This window comes from Drosophila ficusphila, unplaced genomic scaffold (assembly GCF_018152265.1).
Source record: "Drosophila ficusphila isolate 14025-0441.05 unplaced genomic scaffold, ASM1815226v1 contig_791, whole genome shotgun sequence".
NCBI lineage: Eukaryota > Metazoa > Arthropoda > Insecta > Diptera > Drosophilidae > Drosophila > Drosophila ficusphila.
The window spans coordinates 17,959,797-17,980,800 of NW_025064737.1; the positions used below are offsets into that span (position 1 = coordinate 17,959,797).

The following is a 21,004-nucleotide window of genomic DNA, read 5'->3' on the forward strand; positions in this document are numbered from 1 at the left end:
AATATCATTCCATACGCCCTGTTGCCGCTCTTACAACTCCTTCATTCCACTTGGAGGAACTGCATATTTCTCCAGCTGCGATTTCACATGACTCCACAAGTTTTCTGTTGGATTCATGTCGGGAAATTGTGGTCGCCACTTCATAGATTGAAATTTCTGTTTTGAAATCCAATTTTTTACCAATATGGACGTGTGCTTGGGGTCGTAGTCTTGCTGAAAAACGCATTTTTCGGCAGAAAGACCCAACTTTCCAAAATTCCTTTGGAAGATTTTCTTGTAAAATGGATAGAAATTGCTCCTTCCGCATTATTCCATCGATTATCAACAAGGAACCAACTCCATTTAAATGAATGCCCCCCAAACCATGATGGAACCGCCACCGTGCTTGATAGCGAATTGGGATACTGTAAGCCATTGCTACCAGTGTCTTAAAAAGCAAGCAATTCCAAAATACTTTTGTTTTCAAGGTTTTATGGTCGGATGAAACAAAAATTAATCGCTTCGAGTCAGATGGGCGCTCTTGGTATTGGACTAGAGATCCCACGATCCAGTCACCAAGGAATGAGTGACAAACCGCTAGCGGTTCCATGGTTTGGGGGAGCATTAATTTAAATGGAGTTGGTTCCTTGTTGATAATCGATGGAATAATGCGGAAGGAGCAATTTCTATCCATTTTACAAGAAAATCTTCCAAAGGAATTTTGGAAAGGTGGGTCTTTCTGCCGAAAAATGCGTTTTTCAGCAAGACTACGACCCCAAGCACACGTCCATATTGGTAAAAAATTGGATTTCAAAACAGAAATTTCAATCTATGAAGTGGCGACCACAATTTCCCGACATGAATCCAACAGAAAACTTGTGGAGTCATGTGAAATCGCAGCTGGAGAAATATGCAGTTCCTCCAAGTGGAATGAAGGAGTTGTGAGAGCGGCAACAGGGCGTATGGAATGATATTCCCCGGAAATGATACGATGGTATACCCAAAATAAGCCCAGACGCATAGAAGAGCTAAAAAAGACCAAGGGGATGTGAACTCACTATTAAAAAATCATTAATAAAAATTTTTCTTAAAAAAATAACCAGAGTGCAAAACTGTAACATTTGACTTTTTTTACAGTTTGGCGCCTCATTTTCTTTAACTGATATCAAATGGCTTTGAATTTTACTTAATAGTAGTAAATAATATAACCTACAAAACAAGACTAAGATCTTCAAAATCCGTGCATTAGAAAAAAAGTTACAGACCTTTGAAGTTGAAACAATGAAATCGTGTTACAGTTTTGCTCGTCAGTGTATATTCCGAAATTAAAACAGAAAAACAATAAACTAAATTTATATATGATTAAATTCGAAGTACCTTATTTATTATTTACTTTTAAAAAAGCACTCCCCTCTTTTATTCAAACAACATTTTTAATTTAAATGTATCCGTATTTATTGAAATCACTCTTCGTATAGACAATTTTAGGTGTTCCGTTGTACAAGTCGCAGTAATTCCATGGATAATGTGGGCGCCTCGAATCCAACTACACATAGTTATTGCTCAACCTACTGATCTCAGTCGTTTCTCAGCAGTTTAATGTGGGATTCTTAAAGGGACGACAAAGGATATATGCCAAATTTGGTGGTAATTAAAAAATGACCTGATTTGTGGATTTTGTATGATTGGTTTTTCATTAGTTTTGGTTTAAGTGGCGCAGGGTAAATAAAGGTGTCTGAGTGTTTGATGTTCGTAGAATAGTTATAGTAGAAGTCTAAAATCAAGTGCTTTAAAATTAATGGGGACAGCTAACTAATCTAATCGTCCATGCTCTCGTTGTTGCGGTCCGGAGAGGCGTTTCCATTTTTGGGCGAGGCCGAACGAGAGCGGGAGCGGGAACGCGACTTGTTGTCAGCCGATGGGGATCGATCGCTGTAATGGAAGAGCATTATAATACACTATAGTACCAGCTTTTGAACGACCACAGTTGGTGGGCTACGAACAACAACAACAGGTGCATCCAAACAAAACCAAAGAAAGCACGAAAGAAAGAATCGTGAACTGTCTATGTGTATATGGAGCCGAGATCAGCGGGTGTAGCTAACTTACCGTGAGCGGGAGTCGCGGCGATTGGACTTGGAACGTGATCGGGAGCGGGACTCGCGCTTCGAGACGGAGCGCGAGCGGGAACGGGAGTCGCGCTCACGCTTGGGAGAACGGGAGCGGGTGCGGGAGTGGGACTTCGACTTGGACTTGGACACGTCCCGCGATTTGCTGCAGCACAAAAGGAGAAATAAATTAAGTGGGTAAGCAAAGAACAATCTATAATAAGGGATCGTAATTAATCAGCCATATAGTATGTTTCAAAACCAAAATGCGTGAGCTCAAATTTAAGTTAACATTAGGATCTTCCTGGTCTTACTATTCATTAACAGGATATATATATAATAAGAACTTTCAATATTTATAAAAAGTTCAATTAAGTACGATCCCTCTATTAATATTGAAATTCTGCACTTACTTGGAACGCGATCGGGAGCGAGAACGAGACTTGACTGGCGACTTGGACTTGGAGCGTCCACCACGGGACTTGGAACGGCTGCGCGACTTGGAGCGCGAGTGCGACGAGCGGCGAGAGCGGGAGCGCCTGCGGGAACGGGAGCGCGAGCGAGAGCTGGACGAACGGGAGCGTCCACGTCCGCCGCCGCCGCCGCCACCACTGCGTCCTCCGCGACGATCCTCGACCAGGTGGATGCGTCTGCCGTTCAACTCGGTGTCATCCAGCTTCTCAATGGCCGTCTTCATGTCCGACAACGAGGCGAACTCAACCACACTGCAAAAGGAAATATGTTAATATAGGTTATTTCTTTGAATTAAAATAGGATCTTACCCTTCATTGCGGCGCTGCTTGTGGGCATCGGCGTAGGTGACCTCGCCAGCCTGGCGCATGTAATCCTTAAGATCCTGCAGGGACGCAGAAAGTCGAAATATAAAGATACGAATTAGTAAAGCTAAGCACTGGCAGGGATCTCGCACATTTGGCAGCCGACAGCAGTGGTTGCAACTCAAAGGACACGACCCGTGCAGCAGTTGGAGCGTTTTGAATGTTTCCGGTTTGTTTTGGCTCCTAACCAAGTCCCAGTCTCACACAAGTCCCTCTCTGTCTTTTCATCTCTCTGTGCCCTGTGTTTGTGTTCTTCTATCCTGTGCCCTTGACGCGCCTGCCTACGGTTGGAATTCGGGGGAAGGAGGAGTGGCGAGCAGGTGCCCAGAGCTTCCGGTCGGAACATTCAAACACTCCACGCTGCACGCGGCACAAAACTTAAGCGTAAACAATCATAGTTAACAGTGGTTGATAGTATATATATATAGAGAGTTGATTTGGTTTTTTTGGAAATAAATTAAAGTTAACAAAATAGTTGTAATTGAATTCTTACTTAATGCGCTTTCAGAGAGAGGAGGACACACACATCGTTTCTACACCGAGAGTTTAGTTTGTCTGCCTAGTAACTGTGGGCCAATGGATACCAAGGACACCTCATGACCTCATCGAAAGTCCGATCGAACATCGTTAACTCAACCAGGCAGCCAGAGTAAACCGTAGCCAGGCAGTCAGTCAGATGAGCGGAGCGGATGGATTGGCCAGACCTCGTTACGTTTTGTTACTTTGGTTTTGGTTTGGATTCGTACTTGGTTTGGTTTTAACGTGTACAACATAAGAATATTATAAATGGCAAAAAAGTATTCAAGTGTTGCGGTTTTTCGTTTTCGTTTCGGAGGGAGCCACACACCGGATACAGTCAGGAGGTCAGATCAGATCAGAGCAGACATCGCTAGCCAGAACCACCGCACCACCAGAGGGCCGGAGAGTGGAGCATTTGGAGCAGTTTGGAGCCGGGCAACCAGCGGCGGACAACCAGCGGCTTCGGCGCCTCACGCACAAACGAACTGCAAAAATAAGAAATACTTTTCGGGACGCTGCTCTCGCTGCTCCAACGGGTTGTGTTGGTTGTCTAGTCGGTTGTCTCAGTCTCAGCCGCAGACGGAGCCGTAGCCGGTAGCCGGTAGCAGTTAGCCGGACCCAAAAAAGCCAGAAAGCCGGAGCCGGAGCCGCAGCAGCCGTAAGCCAGAAGATTTTGGGGGGAAGGACTAAGTTCGGAGGCTCTAGCCAAAGTTGGCTGATTTAATGCGCGACCAGCATCGTCATCGTCTTCGATCGATCATCGTCAAATGCGCTCATCTCTCATCACATCGTCGCCAAGACCATCTCACATCATCTCAAGCAAGCTTCTCATCTCTAACCACACTCGATTTGTTCGATTCGCGCCCTCACACTCACAATGGCTATAAGGAATTTGACAATTCTTTATATAATATTGTTTTGTTTAGTTAAAATTGTGAATGTTTGTTTAGCAGAGAGTTAAATACCTAACGCAAGAGGCCAGCCAACGCCTTTCAAATATCAGCATACGTGGGCTGGCCTTTTGGACCCGGGCAGCTCATCATCGTCCATCGTCATCGTCTGGGTTTTAGGCTTTTCGTTTTCTGTTTTGTTTGTGTTTATTGGGTTCGATTCTGATCGAACTTATTCTTTGCTTTTCGGAACGGACTGATGGATGAGGCGGCGGCGATGGCGCATCGTGGAGGTCGTAGGTCGAAGGTCGCAGATCGTAGATCGCAGATCGGACCCAATCTGGGGCTGCTCTGGGGGGACTGTCTCTCTGTCTTCCACAACTTCACGGTTTTTTTTGGAAACACTCTCAACCGGTGACTAGTTTGTCTCTCTCACGGCGTTTCAATTAGACTCAATTCGATTCTCTATCGGGTTGCGTGTGCCCGGTGCGGTTTTAGTTTCGGCCCAAGCCGAGGAGGGAATCTCTCAGTCAAAAACACATCAAACTCTTTTTTTTTTATCGGTTTCGGTTGGTGTGTGCGAGAGAAATAATGGTGGGTAGATTACACCGATCAGTACCAGGGTTTTAGCAGTATTTCTTATGTTTTCGTTTTACTTAAGACTAGGTCAACTGTACAACTTATGGCAAAATTTACGGATTAAAGATAGCTGGAGTCAGAGTGGAGGAGTTAAACAAAAAAAAAACTGGGGGACACCGGGAAAGTAATCTAAATCAAAACAGGGCTTGAAAGGTTGGGGGTTTCTTAATTGGAGGATGGGGGTAGGTTGATTAGTGGGTGCAATAGTGATCCATTTCAATCGGTTAGCTGTTATTAGGGCTATTTCTACACTCCTCGAGTCTAAGCTACAGTGATTATCGAGACCACAGCCCGATGCATCGATCCATGCTCACTTACCTGCCAGCTAACGCGGCTGGACAAATTCTCCACAATCAGGCGGTACTCAGTGCGCAAGGGTGGTCCATAACGAGAGGATGATCTGGAATTTTTGTTTCTGGTGAATAATTGAATGGATTCGCTAATTAGTATTGACACTGCGCTGCTGCTTCCGCTGCTCCATCACAAAAATCAACGGTGATGGTGAATATTCGAACATATGCATATTTACACTCGGGTTATGCGTAACAGAACAAACGAATTAATTACTATGCGGAATGGTATCGTGCAAAGAAAGAAAATCATAATATGCATAGAAAATCGGAGCGTCGTGGAAATAATAAGATAAACAGCAAGTCAGTGTCTTTGAGGTTCCTTCCACACAGAGGACATCAGTTTAAATGTTATTTAAAAATATTTAAAAAATGTTATACAACTCGAACTGGTCTAAACTGGTCTTATCTGTGTGAAGAGGTTTTTTAAACGAAAATTTGGCAATGCTAATTCTAGGGCAAACTTCAACGCAAACAAAGTTAGAGAACGTTATCGTCGCTACTTTAGTTTGGTCTTCAGGTCTCTACTTACTTGTCGTTGTAGCGACCGCCCCCGCCTCCCCGCCGACCACCATATCGATCGTCGTAGCGGTCGCGGTTGCTGCCACGAGCGGTTCCTCTAGCGGGTTCAACAACCACGCTGCAAAAAATAGAGCACAATCCAATGAGTCACTCCGTTTCGCGGGCTTTTTGTTTTAATAACTTACCGCTCGCCTAGCAGCTCTTTTCCATTCAGTTCGTAAACGGCATCGTCGGCATCACGATAGTCTTCAAACTCCTGAAAATTTAATTAGTGTTTATTGATTATGGGTTTAATACGAAGTCACGCAGCTTTTGCTTTTAATGCTCTAACAGAGTTGTACAATTTTTGTTATACTACATATGTACATATTTCATAGAAATACTAACCCTATTATTCAACATTGTTATTTTTTAAAATATCAAAATGAGACCACACTTTTTTATATCGCATACTACATCTGCATGAGCATTCTAAGTTCGGCTGAACAATTTATTCAAGTTTTTAGTTTTATTTACTCACCACGAAGCCGTAACCGTTCTTGATGAGAATGTCCCGAGTACGGCCGTAACCTTTGAAGAAGCGCTCCAAATCGCGCTCGCGCACTCCGTATGGCAAACCGCCCACGTATACTCGAGATCCCACCATGATTACAGATATTTACGTGTCTCAAGCAGGCGCTGAAATATTTTATATAAAAAAAACTTAGAAGGAACGTATATTTTTTCGGCTTCTATTTTGCTCGACTGTCCTTTCCAAGAAAAATATATTCGACTCATGCGTGTGTATATATGTTCTGCCAAGATGGCGGCTAGCATTTACAGATCTCTGCACACACACACGTACGCAAAGTACCGGGTGTACAGAATATTCGCAAAAATAATCAATACAATTTGAAGGCCCTAGCGTTTCAATTTCGTTACTTTTTTAATCACATTCACTAGCACGTACCGTTTACTGAAGAATATTAAAGGTAAATTCACAATTTACTCGTTTTCCGCACTCTCTTTTTTCTGGCTTCTTTTCCACACGAAAAAAACGCTTCGACTCGACACGAACGGAAGTGAAAGTGACAGACGACAACGATGTTTGGCAATGTTATCAAAGGTGGAATGGAACGATTGTTTTTGCTTATCGATGTTTTAGGCGGGCAATGCACTTGCAGTAAATTAAGGGTATTCATTTTTTTTTTTTTTTTTTAGCTCGATTTATATATGTATTATTAAAAATGTTATACTTTTATGGAGCACCACGATTAAGAATTCTATATTTAGATTCTGATAATAAACAAGTTCTCGTTCTACGTTTGTTTCTTTAAATAAATGTAACAACCACAAAATGATATGAAATGGAAGTATGAGCAGAAATAACAAGGGTTTTTAATAATAATCAACAATTTGGGATCGATATCTTTCCGTGATAATAAAGTTTTTTTATAAGCTGTAAGAATGTAAATAATATTAATAATGTCTATGCTATGTTAAAATGTATCATAATTTAATATATAATATTTTCTTAGAAATTTTTAAATTTGTAATATTACTATCGTTTTATTTCCCCATTCCAAAATTCAGAAACGCGATATGGTATATTAGGACATTTGCAAGTTGGTCACATTGCTATATTTTCCATTGTGCGTGCTGTACACTTTAATTTTCGGGCGTCTGCTGGAGAAAGAGTGAAAAACTGACAAATTGTGCTGGACTTAACAGATACCTGAGTATTACACACATACAACACAAGAATGGCAGATTTAAACGACTCCAATGGAAACTACGATGATGGCGATGAGGTGAGTTAACAAAAGAAACTATGTATGCAAAATGTCGACGCCGACAAAATTGCAACGCGGCTTTTTCGGTGACAATTGAATAGGTGCGATTAAGTGGACCATTCATCTTTGTTGGCATTCAGCCGGTTAATGACACCTCACAAGTTTGATGACCCTTTTTCGGTGAATTATGTTTATAATCAATTAACAAAAGACGATACCGGCTGTGCATTAATAAAAAAAAAAAAACGAAACAAGCACACACGCACGAGCTGTCATGGCGGTGCAAATAGTAAAAAAGAAAATGGCGGGCAGCGTTTTTCTCGCCCCGTGTTTTTAATTCAGGTACCGCAATTCCTATCATAAACAATTCCTTTTAATGATAATTTTTTTTCTGGATGACTCAGTTGGGTAATTGATTAAATATTATTTATCTTCTGATTTCTTAATAACAAGAAAATGAGTAATTTTTTAACTTGCCCAATATTTAAGTTGCGAACTTTTAAGGAAAGTTTTCATTAAGTTGATATTACTTAGTTTAGCTATTTCTTCTCTGCTCTGAATTTAATTGCGATCATGTATTTTCAAACGCTAATTTATACCGAGCAATGCAAAGTTGTCTGGAATTTTTTTTTCGACTGCGGAATTTAAAATGAGGGCGTTACAATGTATGAATTCGGATACAAGCCAATTTATTGCCTTTTCATTTGTTATTTTAATGAACCCGAATTCCATTTAATTTCACCCGCAGATCACCGAGCCAGAGCAGCTGCGCAAACTTTTCATCGGCGGCTTGGACTACCGCACCACAGACGACAGTCTGAAGTCTCACTTCGAGAAATGGGGCAACATTGTGGATGTGGTGGTGATGAAGGATCCCAAGACGAAGCGTTCTCGCGGTTTCGGGTTCATTACGTACTCCCAGTCCTACATGATCGACAATGCCCAGAATGCGCGCCCGCACAAGATCGATGGACGCACCGTCGAGCCCAAGAGGGCTGTGCCGCGCCAGGAGATCGATGCTCCAAATGCAGGGGCTACTGTGAAGAAGCTCTTTGTGGGCGGACTACGTGACGATCACGATGAGGAGTGCCTGCGCGAGTACTTTAAGGACTTTGGTCAGATTGTGGGCGTGAACATCGTTTCCGACAAGGATACGGGCAAGAAGCGCGGGTTCGCCTTCATTGAGTTCGATGACTACGATCCCGTCGACAAGATCATCCTCCAGAAGAATCACACTATCAAGAACAAGAGCCTCGATGTCAAGAAGGCTATTGCCAAGCAGGATATGGACCGCCAGGGCGGCGGTGGTGGTGGCGGAGGAGGCGGTGGCCAGGGAGGACGAGGAGGCCCTCGGCCTGGCGGACGCGGTGGTCAGGGTGATCGCGGACAGGGAGGCGGCGGTGGCGGTTGGGGAGGCCAGAGCCGACAAAACGGTGGCGGCAACTGGGGTGGAGCCGGAGGCGGCGGCTTCGGCAACAGCGGCGGTAACTTCGGCGGCGGCCAGGGTGGCGGCCAAGGCGGCTGGAACCAGCAGGGCGGTGGCGGCGGTGGTCCGTGGAACAACCAGGGTGGCGGCAACGGCGGCTGGAACAACGGTGGCAGCGGAGGCGGCTACGGCGGTGGAAACAGCAACGGTAGCTGGGGCGGTAATGGCGGAGGCGGTGGCTTCGGAAACGACTACCAGCAGAGCTACGGCGGCGGTCCGCAGCGCAACAACAACTTTGGCAACAACCGCCCGGCGCCGTACAGCCAAGGTGGAAGTGGAGGCGGCGGTGGTTTCAACAAAGGTAATTTATAATAATTTTTACACTTTTTTCATACTCTTTTTGGCCTAGAACTGTATTTAAATATATGTATGTATAAAAACCAAATTTGGTAATGCTTTTGGCTACTACCATTTTTGTCTTGCTTTCTCATATTATAAGAATTATTAAACTCAATCATATCACAATTCTATTTCTTACAGGAAACCAGGGTGGCGGCCAGGGCTTCGGTGGCAACAACTACAATTCGGGAGGCGGCCAGGGTGGAAACATGGGCGGCGGCAATAGACGTTACTAGACGAGGTAAATATATGCACATAATGGACCCAAGTTCCATTACATTCCATCGAATATTTTAAAACGCTCGGATCTTTGGTCGTTGTTGGCAGCTAGTTGGAAGCCAATCAAAACAATCAATCTGAATCGGATCGAATCGAAGCTAATGCAAAATTTTCTCCTTTTTCGCAACTAGGTAAACACACATAGAGAGAGAGTCAGTTCAAGCTAGACGACAAACAGGCAGTCTAGGCAGGCAGAGAAGCAGAAGCAGAGGCACAAGCACAAGCACAATCCAAATGAAAGTCTCAGGCACAGGCAGGCAATCAGTAGCAGGTGTGTGTCAGACCAGGCAGACAAGATCAGACCCAAGAAACCCAGATCGAGAAGCAGAAACCAGGCCGAGTGTGTGTGCAAGTGCAAGCAATCAGTTTTCGGGCCAGCACCCAAAACCTGCGGGCCAAATCAAAAACAACTTCGTAAAGCAAATCAGCAAAAAGCGAAACGAACCGACGCCAATTGTCCCACAGTTTGACTGCTGCTGTCTCTCTTTTTGTAAACATTAATTCGCTGATCAATTCATGTTTAGGATGCTAAGAACCCTGAACGCTTAGTTTTAACTATGATGATAACAAAAAAGAAAACAAACGAAAAGAAAAGAAAAGAAACCAACCAACAAAATATAAATTAAACTAATTTTATTTTATAAAATTGACTACCATAGAAACAATTTGAGCGACGAAACGGATTCTCATTGAGAAAACCAGTTGCAAACAGGGTGTTTTGAAGGTAGAGTACCTTGAACTTTATCATGTCGGGTTGGCCCACAGCTAGATTGTATTTTCAATTGGTTTTATTTAATAGCGATCCAGCGAATTGTAAGAAATCAAATAGAACCGTATTTTGTAATCACGTTTTTGTACATGTAAGAACTTTTATATTATAATTTATTGCAATGAAAAATGAAAAGAGATCGTAATTCCTGAATGGCGAATGCCGCGCTGTGTCCTAGCAAGCAAAATCTATAAACACGAAACATACCAACTCTGTTAGCCACTAAGAAGTAGATGCTACGCTAAGCCAGAAAAAAACCACCATAAAAATCTTAATGTTCTGTAATTAGTTCGTTACGAGAGAGAAACAAAAGCGACAAGATACAAGCTAAATAAAATCCTAACCACTGTTACCCACCAGAAACGATCACAGGAGCCAGATCTCAAGATCCTCGCGAAAAGGAGCAGAAGCAGCAGCACAATCCGGGGCGATAACTAGAGAACCCAGTGGGTTCCGATCGACAGGGTAGCGGGCAGGGATAGTTACCGTCATTAGAGTCCCCCAAATAACCCTCGGGGAAAACCGCGTACTAATGCACTGCCTATTTCTTTGCAAGACTGGCCGGGCCACGGACGGATGCTCCCGGGCCGGATACGAAATCTGCGCTGCGATCCGCACCGGTTCGTTTCCCCCAAATATAAGTTCTAATTTGTAGCCGAAAGAGCGGACGCTCGGACTCGCTTTGGACTTTGGTTGGTGTCGGTTCCGACTCAGTTGGTTCGAACTCGGAGGTAAGTGCAGGTAACTAATCGGTATTTTACTAACAGCACTTTTATTTCTGAATTTTCCAATAAAAAACGTATGCCAAAATGAAACAAATTTGTTATTAATTGCTGGGAGGATATCCACAGAAAGTGTAATCGACTTTTTTGGTGAGCAGAGCTTTATTTGCTTTAGGTATGAAGTTATAAAGCGTTTGCCGAATTATGCTTTGTTTTCCTGAATGTGAGTGACAATCATATTTTAGCCCTGGTACGATAGGTCATAGTTCAAAAACTATTGCAAGGTTGCATTTAATGACTTAACAATTTATTTTGACGTTCGAACGACTTTAACTCGGCTACTGTCATTTAAACGCTGTCCGATTTTATTTCTTTGCTGCATCACCGACCAACATGGACGCGGATAATAGTGCAACTCATTCCTGCCAGCAAGAGGTAGAATCTTTTAGGAGTTTGTAAAATCAAGGTTTAAAAAATCCTCACATTTTCAAAACAGTGCATAGTCCGGAACCACAACGTGTCTACTGCGAAACCTATCAGTGGAGGTGAAGATGACGAGCACATGCGCAAGATATTCATTGGAGGATTATCTGTCCAAACGACCGCTGAGACCTTGCGTAGTTTCTTCCAGCAGTTCGGAACTGTGGCCGATGCTGTTGTAATGCGAGATCCGGTGACCAGTCACTCCAGGGGATTCGGGTTCGTGACCTATGTCGAGCCTGGATCCGTTGAAAATGTCCAGAGGGCTCGGCCACACAACGTTGATAACAAGTAAGATTCCTAAAGATCACCTTTTTAATTTATCTCATTTGAAATAGTAGATCCTTAATTAGTTTAACATATAGATATCCTAATAATTATTTCTTTTTAAGAGCTGTGGAGACCAAGCGTGCCCTGCCACGTCACGAGTTCTTCAAGCCAGGAGGAAGTGGCATAATTCCCGAAATTGGTGGACTTGGAAACGGGGGAGTCGTATCAAACAAAATTTTTTTGGGCGGTCTCAAGGATTGTCACGATGAGGAAAACGTTCGCGAGTACTTTTCGCAGTTCGGAGGGGTTACCACCGTAAAATTGCTAATGGACAAGGATACAGGTCGAAAGCGAGGATACGGATTCGTGGAGTTTGAGGATCCCGTCTATGCCGAACGGGCCTTAGGTGGGTTGGTAAAAATGTAAACATTCACAATAATTATTATTTTACTCCAGCTCAAGTCAAGCACTCGATCAAATTGAACACGGTGGAGGTAAAGAGGTCCACCCAGAAACCGGATCCCAGCAAGCGCCCCCATTTCCCCATCAGCGGATCGGTGCGTGACCGCTACATGGCTCCTCTTCCGTCCTCAATGGACAGCTTCAGCTGCAGCACTAGCTACAATCCGTACCTGGCACAAGCCCTCCTGCCACCATCGGCGTTCATCAATGGTTGGGCTTCCTATGTGACATCTGTAGTGAAACCGGTGAACACCGCTCACTACGGCACTTACAATCCAAATCGTCACTATCAGCCGCAGCCACCATTAAACATTCATTCCGGATACGGACCAGATGTTTTCCCGAAACCTGGGAAATATGCTAACCACGAGTGGAAACCCAGCAAGGTCCGCGAGTGGCCACCAAAGGCTGGGCACAAACACGCCCAGACTTCGACCGCCGATGGTCCTGGTCCCACCAACGATTGCAAGTGCATCCAGGCGTCAACTGCGAGTGCCACGTTAGACATGGGAGCCAGGGGTGATGCAGATGGAGGATCGACAGTAGGATTGGGCACTGGATCCGGGACAACTAAGAAGTCAACCACCGAGGACTGCCAGATCTTCAAGCCAGCTCAGCCACAGTTAATGAACCCGAAGGTTGAAAATGGAGCTGCATCACCAGCCTACGGTACGTTATCTTAATAATGATTTGAAAAGTGTTTTTTAAATTATCCCATTATCTTTTGCAGGCATCTAAAATTATGAGAACTCGATCTACGTTTGCTCGTAATCCATTGCTAATGTTACTTTCGATATTTAACGATTTACATCCGATTCCTTCGAGAAAAAGAAAAATAAAGCACACGGGAATTTTTGAGACTTAAAATCGTAAACTCTTGTTCTTTATTTATACTATTTCTGTTGTTTTTTTTTTTTGTTTTCATTTAAAGTATTGCATGAGTGAATTGATTTGCGTAATGTTTTATATCTGAAACGCTATAAAACGCACCACTGAATTATGTCTGAGACTTGGGATTGGAAAGTGGAAATTCTTTCGACTGGGCTGTGATTGATTAAAGTTATGCGAATTGCTTTCAATTGCTTAGCTTTGTGCGCATCAATTTCATTTAAATGCTGAATGCTCAGTTGTTTCAACACAAAGGCAATGGAAATCGGATTCAGTCGCAGGAATCGCCTTGATAGGTAAAATAAACTTCTCATCCTCGTATCTGTGGTGTTTTTTTCTTTTCAGATGTCTTATCTAGGAGTTATTGGTGTTTTTCAGGAGTAATCGCAATCGCATTTACCAGAAACTAAAATCAATCAGTTCGATAAGATAATTAAATTCTTGACAAGAAGATGGCAAACATAAATAAAACAAATCATAAGTTTTCTGGTAAACACGATGAATCTTTGTGGTTGTTTTTATTATTATAATTATTTTGTAGTTGTATACATATAAATTAAATTATAATTAAGTGTTTTTCTTTACTCTTTACAAACTGCAGTAATGTGATTTTCTCGGTTAAGAAATGAGCATGACATTTTTTTGTTTTTTTCTATATGCTTACATATAATTAGTTAGTACCTCTGATTTGTATTGTATTGTTTTGATGCTGTTTTTTTTGTTGTTGATGCTAACGAATCACTTCCAGCACTGATCGTTGAGCTAAGATTTGAACACTAACATTTTCGTTTTACAAAAAATGTACTAAAATTGCTTTAGACTCCGTCACAGTGCTAAAAATGTCTGGCTTGCAAACGTGAGTGGTTTGTTGTGTGGGTTCTAGAAATAGTTGTAGAAATTAATTGATTTAGCAATTGATTCTCTAGAGCAGGCGTCGACCAACAAAAACAAATGATATGCTTCCAACGAATCAAAAGTATTTAAGCTTTAACAAAACAAGAATAACTTGGGCAAATATTCGGACGCCTGCTACAAAACTCAAAAGAATCTTACACGATTTCAAATGTTTTTAGTTCCCCTCCTCGCTTTCCTGCCTTCTCTTCCTCTTTTGCTGCAGCAGTTATATAAATATATATATGTATATTTAGATTTCTGGTAAGTCTAAAAGTTAACATTAAATTATATGAGTTTTGTTTTATTTATATATATATATTTGTATATATTTTTTGTTACATGTTTTGCTTGTTTTACCTTGAGAAAAATGTTAGTAGCTTGTGTTTCGTCTTCCAACTATTATAATAAGTTTTGTGTTTTATATGGTTCTCATCTCTCTTATTTTTTTTGGGCTTTTCTTGATTTTATTTAAAAAATATGTACTAAATTTTAGTTCACAACTGCGTTGGAAACACCAAATCGTTTAAGTTGCTTGACTTAGTTTGGTTTACGACCTTGAACTCATTACACAGAACGAAAATAAAAAAAAGCGAAAACACAGTTCATCCGCCCCTCATCGATTGCATCAACCACGCCCCCGCTGCGGCGCCGGCACCGCATTCGCCCTCTTACAAGCTCTCCATCTCAACATCATTCGATTCCCTATATAGACTAGCTAGTTAAATGTGTCAGTGTCTGCAAATTAGATTTAAGTAGCAAAAGGTTTACAGGCTCTAAAATGCGGCGGACTTTTGGGGCGCTGAACGTCGACGTTGATGCGTTTTGCTTTTCATTTTCCGCACTTTTCATTCCTGCGGCTGGGTGCTGAATTGATTTTCGTTTCATTTTCAATGTTTTTTTAAAGAGGTTTGTGTTCTTGTGTGTTTTTGCTTGATCTTATTGTAGCTTGCTTTACCGCGCCTTACATTTTTCTCGTGTTACCATTTCTTCATTACATTTTTTTTTTTGTATTTTTTATATTATTTTTCAAGTCTTTCTTTTGCTCTTTTTAATTGCATTTTACAAAGGTTTTTCATTTTTTTGTTCTTTTTTTTTTTTTGTTTTGTTTTCTGTTTATAACTTTAGCTAAGTTGTTTAAGTTTTCCCTTTTAATTTCTTGTTTTATTTAGCTTAAGTAATTGTGGTTATTCAATGATAAATCAAACGAAAATGTGTTGCATTGCTCCTTTCATTCATTTTAAAACCAATTTCTCTCATCCTGCGAACTTAAGTTAGATTCATGTTGAAGGTAGTTTGCCAAACAATAGTTGAAATTAAAGTTTACATTTATGCTAAGATGGGTAAGTGAGTGTGTCTTCCGTCTGTTTGTGTTTGTTCGATGAGTGTTTATCTAATGGGTGTGTTTGGTTGAGACTTAAACATAATACACGTATTTCAAGGTGAAGGTGATTCCGTGAGGGGGTGGGTGGTAGAGAGTAGCAGTTGACGAGCTGAAGCTTTCTTTTTGGATACACAACAGAGATTTGCACAGAATTTCGGTATCTTTTGGCACGAACTGGCTGGAAAAAGCGAGCCAAACGCAATTAAACTAAGGAGAGACTCAAGACCTTAGCTTTTACACATTGTTTTGTTTTGTTTTAGCTCGACACCCCGAGTTGCGCTCAGGAACATTTAAAGGACAGTTGACAGTTTTTGTTGCTCCAACTACTTTTATGTTGGTGGATTTGCGTGTGTCTTTGTGTGTTTAATTGCATGAGATGTTCTTGAATGTTAATTGATTGATTGCATTGTGGAAGAAGTCGATGTTCTTAACGTTGGGTTCTTGCTGTTCTTATTTTTGTGGCTACTACTGCTGCTGCTGCTGCTGTTGTTGTTGATGCTTTTTGCTTTTGCTGATGTCGTGCTGAGGAACTCCTTTAGCGACGTCCGTAGTTGCCACTACCGCTCTGTCCATTTCCGGCTCCGCGCAGCGGTCCGTTGGACTGGTTGTTGCCGCCGCCGGTGCGATTATCCTGGCGCTGTCCGAACCCACCGCCGCCGCCGCCCAAGCGGGGAGCTCCGTTTCCGCCTCCACCGCCGCCTCCTTGGCGGAGATTGTTGCCGCCGGCGTTGTTACGCATCATACCGCCGCCGCTGCCATTGTTGTTGCCCATCGGACGCGACTGCGGTCCGTTGTTGCCGCCCAAGCGCCCCATGTTGTTGTTGAGGTTGTTGCCGCCGATCGGCTGGCGTGGCACCATGTCGTTGCGAACGCGCGGCTTCTTCTCCTCCACATTCAACTTCTGGCCATCAGGTGAGTTCTCCGGGAAGTACAGGGGCTATGAAATGAGGAAAATACCATTAATCACCAATTTGCCAAGCTCAAGGTCTACTGAAACTGATTACCCTTCTCTTATCCATTATGCCTGGATAAAAATGAAAGAAAGAGGTAGTTTTAAACTGCTCTACTTACGCAATTGGCTAGGCACTTTTGCACCGCCTCGGGATCGTCGTAGGTAATGAAGCCGTAGTTCAATGGACTGCGCATGCCCGGTGGCACTTTGTTGCCGGCCTTGGACAGGATGCGCAGTTCCAGGACATTTCCGAAACGCGAGAATAGATCGCGCAGATCATCCTCGCTGGCGTGATGCGGTATGTTTCCGAGGAACAGCTGCTGATTATCACCAAACTGCTGAGTGTTGCTCGAGCGGCGCTGCTCAAAGTCTAAACAAAAATAAATAAAAAGAATTGATGGGTTTAAATAAAATTCCTTAATGTAAACAGATACTTTCGAAAACAGCTTTGAGAAATTAAATACAAAAAAATGTTTTATCTCTTGAAATATGATCGAGTTCGAAGTCAAAGTACATTCTATACGAAGTCGAGCAAAAGGTTAATGAACCCTGAAAAGTTAAGGGAGGTTTTGCAGACTCACCACCCTTGTTGTTCCGGATCGAGTTGTTGCGCTGCGGCAGCGGACCGCCGTTGTCCAGCCTCGAGTTGCCGTTGCTGTTGTTGTAGGACGAGGCGGTGGTCGAGTAGCTAACCTGACCGCCATTGCCGCTGCCCGAGTTTCCAGTCGACGAGCTGTAGGTGTTGCTGCTGATCGACTGCTGTTGTTGCTGCTGCTGCTGCTGGAGTTGCTGCTGCTGCTGCAGGGCGGCGTTCACAAAGCCGCTGGGCGAGGAGGACGTGGACTTGAACAGATTCGCATAAGTCTTTGGCTCGTTCTGCTGCTGCTTGGCGGCCTCGTACTTCTCCTGCTGTTGCTGCTCGTGGATGGTCTTGAAGTCGTCGACGGGCGTGGGCGGCTTCTGCAGCTGTCGCGGCGGCACCTCGACTTCCTCGGGTTCTTGCTGAGGTGGCTGCTGCTGCTGTTGCAACGGCTGCTGCTGAATAGTTTGCTGCTGCTGCTGTTGCTGCGGAGGCAGCTGTGGAGGCTGCTGCTGCTGCTGGATGAGCTGTGGTGCCACCAGTGGCGATTGCTGGAAGCCCGCACTTGGCACTGGAACAATGGGCAACACCGGAGTACCGCTCGGCTGCTGCTGCTGCTGCACCAGAGGCGACACGCTGGGCGGGACCAGCACCTGCTGCTGCTGCTGCAACTCCTCGTGCGACACAACGCCATTCTGGATAGGCTGTTGTGGCGGCACGGTGAACTGCGCGGGCAGAGGAACCGCCGCGGCCTGCGGAGCCGGTGGCAAAACAGCCACGGGACGTCCGGCAGCAGCACCCGCTGGCAATGGGTAGAAGATCTGCTGCGGGGCAGCTCCGCCGGCCGCAACAGGAGCCACCTGCTGGGGCACAACCACCTGGGCCTGGGGTTGCGGAGGCGCCTGCTGTTGCTGCGGCTGTTGAGCAACCACATCGCCGGCCACCTGAACGGCTTGGTCCACAGTACCGCCCACAACCTGAACGTCGTGCTCCTCATCGTTCTCCGATCGCGACTCGCCATCCTGCTCGTCCTCGTTGTACAGGTCCTGATAGCGGAAGATGTCGTTGTGCACGTAGTACTTCTTCGGCGACTGGGCGGCCAGAACGAACGTCTGGGTGAACCGCCTCATCGGTTGACCATCGTTGGACAGCTCTCCGATGACCTGGACCACCACACCGTTTCCCAACGTGGCCTGGGCGTCCACCTGGCTGATCTTCGCATGGCAATCGTTGAAGTTCAGCTGCTGGATACGGTTGTGGATCTCCCGCTGACCCACCACCAGCTTGGACTCCCCATGGATGTACGACGAGCTGTTGTTATAGAAGCGGTGCAAGTGGTTGGGCGCCTTGTTCAGCAGCGTGTAGTACTGGCGGACAAACTCGCGTCCCACCGACTGCGGCGAAGGCTGCTGCGATTGGGTCGCATCCATGACCATAGCGGGCGATTGGTTCTTCCTGCACTGAACTACGGGCTTCTCGACTCCGGTTCTCGGTTTCCTGGTTCAATTCCTGGTCCTGTTAAGCTGCTTTCCCGACTTCTCGACACGTTTGGCTAATCGATGTCGATTGTTTGGACTCGAGTGTGGGATTAAAACGTCTGCGAAACAGTTCAAAAAATATAACGGCACTTTACATAAGTAAGAACTATATAGAATTTCTGTTGGGTTTCAAGATTTGAAAAACTGGCAAAGTATAATCGATGGGAACTCGGTGTCAACTTCTCAAAATTATATTGTTAAAAGCACAGCATAAGGTTACTTGGATATGTATAGGCTTAAAAGATGGTTTAAGGGGTGTGAATAAGGCGAGATCTTTGACACTGGTGTCGTTTTACTTTACACACTTTTTAACACCAAAGGGCAAAGCGAAAGAATTACTTCTGAGTCACTACATTTTCCTAATCTTCAACAAACGAAAAATATGATGAATTTTTTTGGGTAACGAAATCTATTAAATGAATCATCGACTTAAGCCATGCTGATAACGAACAATTATTTTAGCAAGCCTATTCTGTATACATACACAACTGAATGATAATGTAAAATCTATCTAAACTATTAGCATTTTAAAATTGAAAGACATGTAAATTTTCCCACAACTCTGACCCCCGCTGTGTTTTTTACGAGGATCTAGGGTTTCACTGGGAAAAAGGATAAGGGGTCAACTATTCAGGAGCTCAGTTTACCGCAGTGCACATAAAAAAAGACGCAGCGCGATGCAGTTTGACCCACTTTTTGTCCCCACACACATTTGCACATGCGAAATAGGGGAAAATGTAGTGTAGTGCAGCTGTCACCCGAAGTTTCATTCTGTTTTGTTGTCGCAGCACATTTAACCCTGCACGTGCTTTCAGTTTTATACCTGCGATCCTGACTTAAAGGATTCACATCTGTGTGTGTGTAAGTAAATGACCTCATGCCTTAAGAACGAAAACGAAGCCGCCAAGCGGGGAGCATGAATTAAATTGAGGTTATGTTCAGGCTTCAAGGTTGTGGCGCCGCTTTTGTAAAACTCCAACTTTGCCAGAAGGCGGGGATTCGCCTTAAATCAGATTTAGTCTTAGAATACCATTAAATGATTTATATCAAGTAGTTTGTATACGTTCTTTACCACTTTTAGCTATAAATATTTGCCGATAAAACAAATAATGCACAAAGAGTTGCGGCACACACACACGGTTACGAACGCGCCACTCTCTCTGGCTCTCTTTCCATCTCTCTCTGCTAGCGAACCGCGTGTGTAGGAAGAACAAAGAAAGCGATATCATTTAAACAAAAATTTACAAAAACAAAATTTTGCTTACTTTTTTTAGGTTATGCACAAGCAATAAAAAAAAGCCGCTAAAATGGAAACAAAATTTAGAGGGCCTTGCAAAAAAAAAAAAAAAACGCCCTGTGGGCATTTTTCTAATTTTTTTGTGTTTTTCTTATGCGCCACCCCAATTTGAAAATGGAAAATGCCAGTTTTTCTAGACCGCGCACACGAGGCCGCCGCCGGCTCACCTTTTCAGCGATATTCCTCCAATCTTTTTGTTGTAATGCACAATGTGTATTGCTTTTGGATTTTAATTCGCCGAAAAAATCGGCAACTTTTGTAGCACTTTTCTTTGTTATCTTCCTGCGGGGGGCGGGGGAGGTGGATTTTTCAGTGGAGCGCTGAAATTATGCGGTATTTATGTTTTAAAAATCAGTGGCAAAACTTGTAAAATATAATACAAAATTGCAAACTGCACACAAAACACACACACACTCGCACACTAGTCTACTTTGTTGCAACTTTTTTTTCTTTTTAAAAATAACTAACTTGGCAATTCTTGACGTGCTTTTTGTTATTTTCCGATGTTTGGCGATCACAGTTGTGGCTGAATTAAGTTACGATGCATAGGTTGTGGCTTTTGAATAGAAAATAATCGCAAACGCTATGAAATTGGACAAGTGTGTTGAATCGAGAAGAGAACCGACGTTCGTTCCTCTTTTTTTTTTTGCCTCTGCAGCGTTTTATTCTCGGTTGCTATTCGCGTGTGTTGGTGTGTGAATGATGGCGGCTTTGCGGCGGGTGTGTACACACTGTTTTGGAGGCTGGCGAAATTGGTATTTTCTGCGGATTTTATTTATGCTCGGGGTATTCCTCGAAATTTTTATTAAGTTTAATGAAATATATGATCACTGTAAGTAAAAAGTTCAAAGAAATTCTAATGCGCCTAAAAATATATTGCCTAAAAAAAGCAAAAAATAGCATTATTTTGGTGAAGGTTTTATTATATTTATTTTTTAATTGGCTAAATGGTTTAGTATTTTTGTGTTTTGGTATTTTTGGATATCGGCAGTCTTGGTTGTGTGCACACTGCTGAAAACAGCGCTGCCAGATCGCAAAATTACCGGTCACGC

The 21,004-nt window shown here is 43.4% G+C and overlaps 4 protein-coding genes and 1 long non-coding RNA gene across 9 annotated transcripts; 2 read left to right on the forward strand and 3 right to left on the reverse strand.

Annotated features, from left to right (window-relative positions):
* Nucleotides 1-1,409: 1,409 nt before the first annotated feature.
* LOC108091672 (serine-arginine protein 55) lies at nucleotides 1,410-6,923 on the reverse strand. Of its 4 annotated transcripts, none has more exons than XM_017190991.2 (9): nucleotides 6,793-6,923; nucleotides 6,364-6,521; nucleotides 6,029-6,099; nucleotides 5,854-5,961; nucleotides 5,290-5,371; nucleotides 2,870-2,943; nucleotides 2,501-2,812; nucleotides 2,089-2,253; nucleotides 1,410-1,911 (listed from the first exon to the last, which is right to left on the reverse strand). In XM_017190991.2, exons 2-9 carry the CDS (start codon nucleotides 6,487-6,489, stop codon nucleotides 1,797-1,799), a joined length of 1,053 nt encoding a protein of 350 aa, XP_017046480.1. In that variant the 5' UTR covers nucleotides 6,490-6,521; nucleotides 6,793-6,923; the 3' UTR covers nucleotides 1,410-1,796. The 4 variants fall into 4 exon arrangements, with proteins under 4 accessions (XP_017046480.1, XP_017046479.1, XP_017046481.1 ...); XM_017190990.2 differs by having other exon boundaries at nucleotides 5,290-5,386; XM_017190993.1 differs by lacking the exons at nucleotides 1,410-1,911; nucleotides 2,089-2,253; nucleotides 2,501-2,812; nucleotides 2,870-2,943 and adding an exon at nucleotides 3,417-4,880.
* A 526-nt stretch (nucleotides 6,924-7,449) lies between these two features.
* LOC108091632 (heterogeneous nuclear ribonucleoprotein 87F) lies at nucleotides 7,450-10,851 on the forward strand. The gene is made up of 4 exons (XM_017190931.2): nucleotides 7,450-7,633; nucleotides 8,364-9,402; nucleotides 9,582-9,681; nucleotides 9,851-10,851. The coding sequence occupies exons 1-3, from the start codon at nucleotides 7,586-7,588 to the stop codon at nucleotides 9,674-9,676; spliced, it is 1,182 nt and encodes a 393-aa protein (XP_017046420.1). The 5' UTR covers nucleotides 7,450-7,585; the 3' UTR covers nucleotides 9,677-9,681; nucleotides 9,851-10,851.
* A 624-nt stretch (nucleotides 10,852-11,475) lies between these two features.
* On the reverse strand, nucleotides 11,476-11,789 carry LOC108091633. The gene is made up of 2 exons (XR_001771407.2): nucleotides 11,694-11,789; nucleotides 11,476-11,632 (listed from the first exon to the last, which is right to left on the reverse strand). It is a non-coding gene; the product is annotated as an uncharacterized LOC108091633 (long non-coding RNA).
* LOC108091631 (ribonucleoprotein RB97D) lies at nucleotides 11,535-16,050 on the forward strand. Its single transcript, XM_017190930.2, has 5 exons — nucleotides 11,535-11,645; nucleotides 11,707-11,981; nucleotides 12,083-12,366; nucleotides 12,417-13,091; nucleotides 13,153-16,050. Exons 1-5 carry the CDS (start codon nucleotides 11,604-11,606, stop codon nucleotides 13,158-13,160), a joined length of 1,284 nt encoding a protein of 427 aa, XP_017046419.1. The 5' UTR covers nucleotides 11,535-11,603; the 3' UTR covers nucleotides 13,161-16,050.
* LOC108091630 (ras GTPase-activating protein-binding protein 1) lies at nucleotides 13,793-20,653 on the reverse strand. 2 transcript variants are annotated; one of them, XM_017190929.2, is made up of 5 exons: nucleotides 20,421-20,653; nucleotides 20,120-20,272; nucleotides 17,119-18,714; nucleotides 16,657-16,907; nucleotides 13,793-16,522 (listed from the first exon to the last, which is right to left on the reverse strand). In XM_017190929.2, the coding sequence occupies exons 3-5, from the start codon at nucleotides 18,551-18,553 to the stop codon at nucleotides 16,121-16,123; spliced, it is 2,088 nt and encodes a 695-aa protein (XP_017046418.1). In that variant the 5' UTR covers nucleotides 18,554-18,714; nucleotides 20,120-20,272; nucleotides 20,421-20,653; the 3' UTR covers nucleotides 13,793-16,120. The 2 variants fall into 2 exon arrangements, with proteins under 2 accessions (XP_017046418.1, XP_043065219.1); XM_043209284.1 differs by lacking the exons at nucleotides 20,120-20,272; nucleotides 20,421-20,653 and adding an exon at nucleotides 19,728-19,808.
* Between the last annotated feature and the right edge of the window lie 351 nt (nucleotides 20,654-21,004).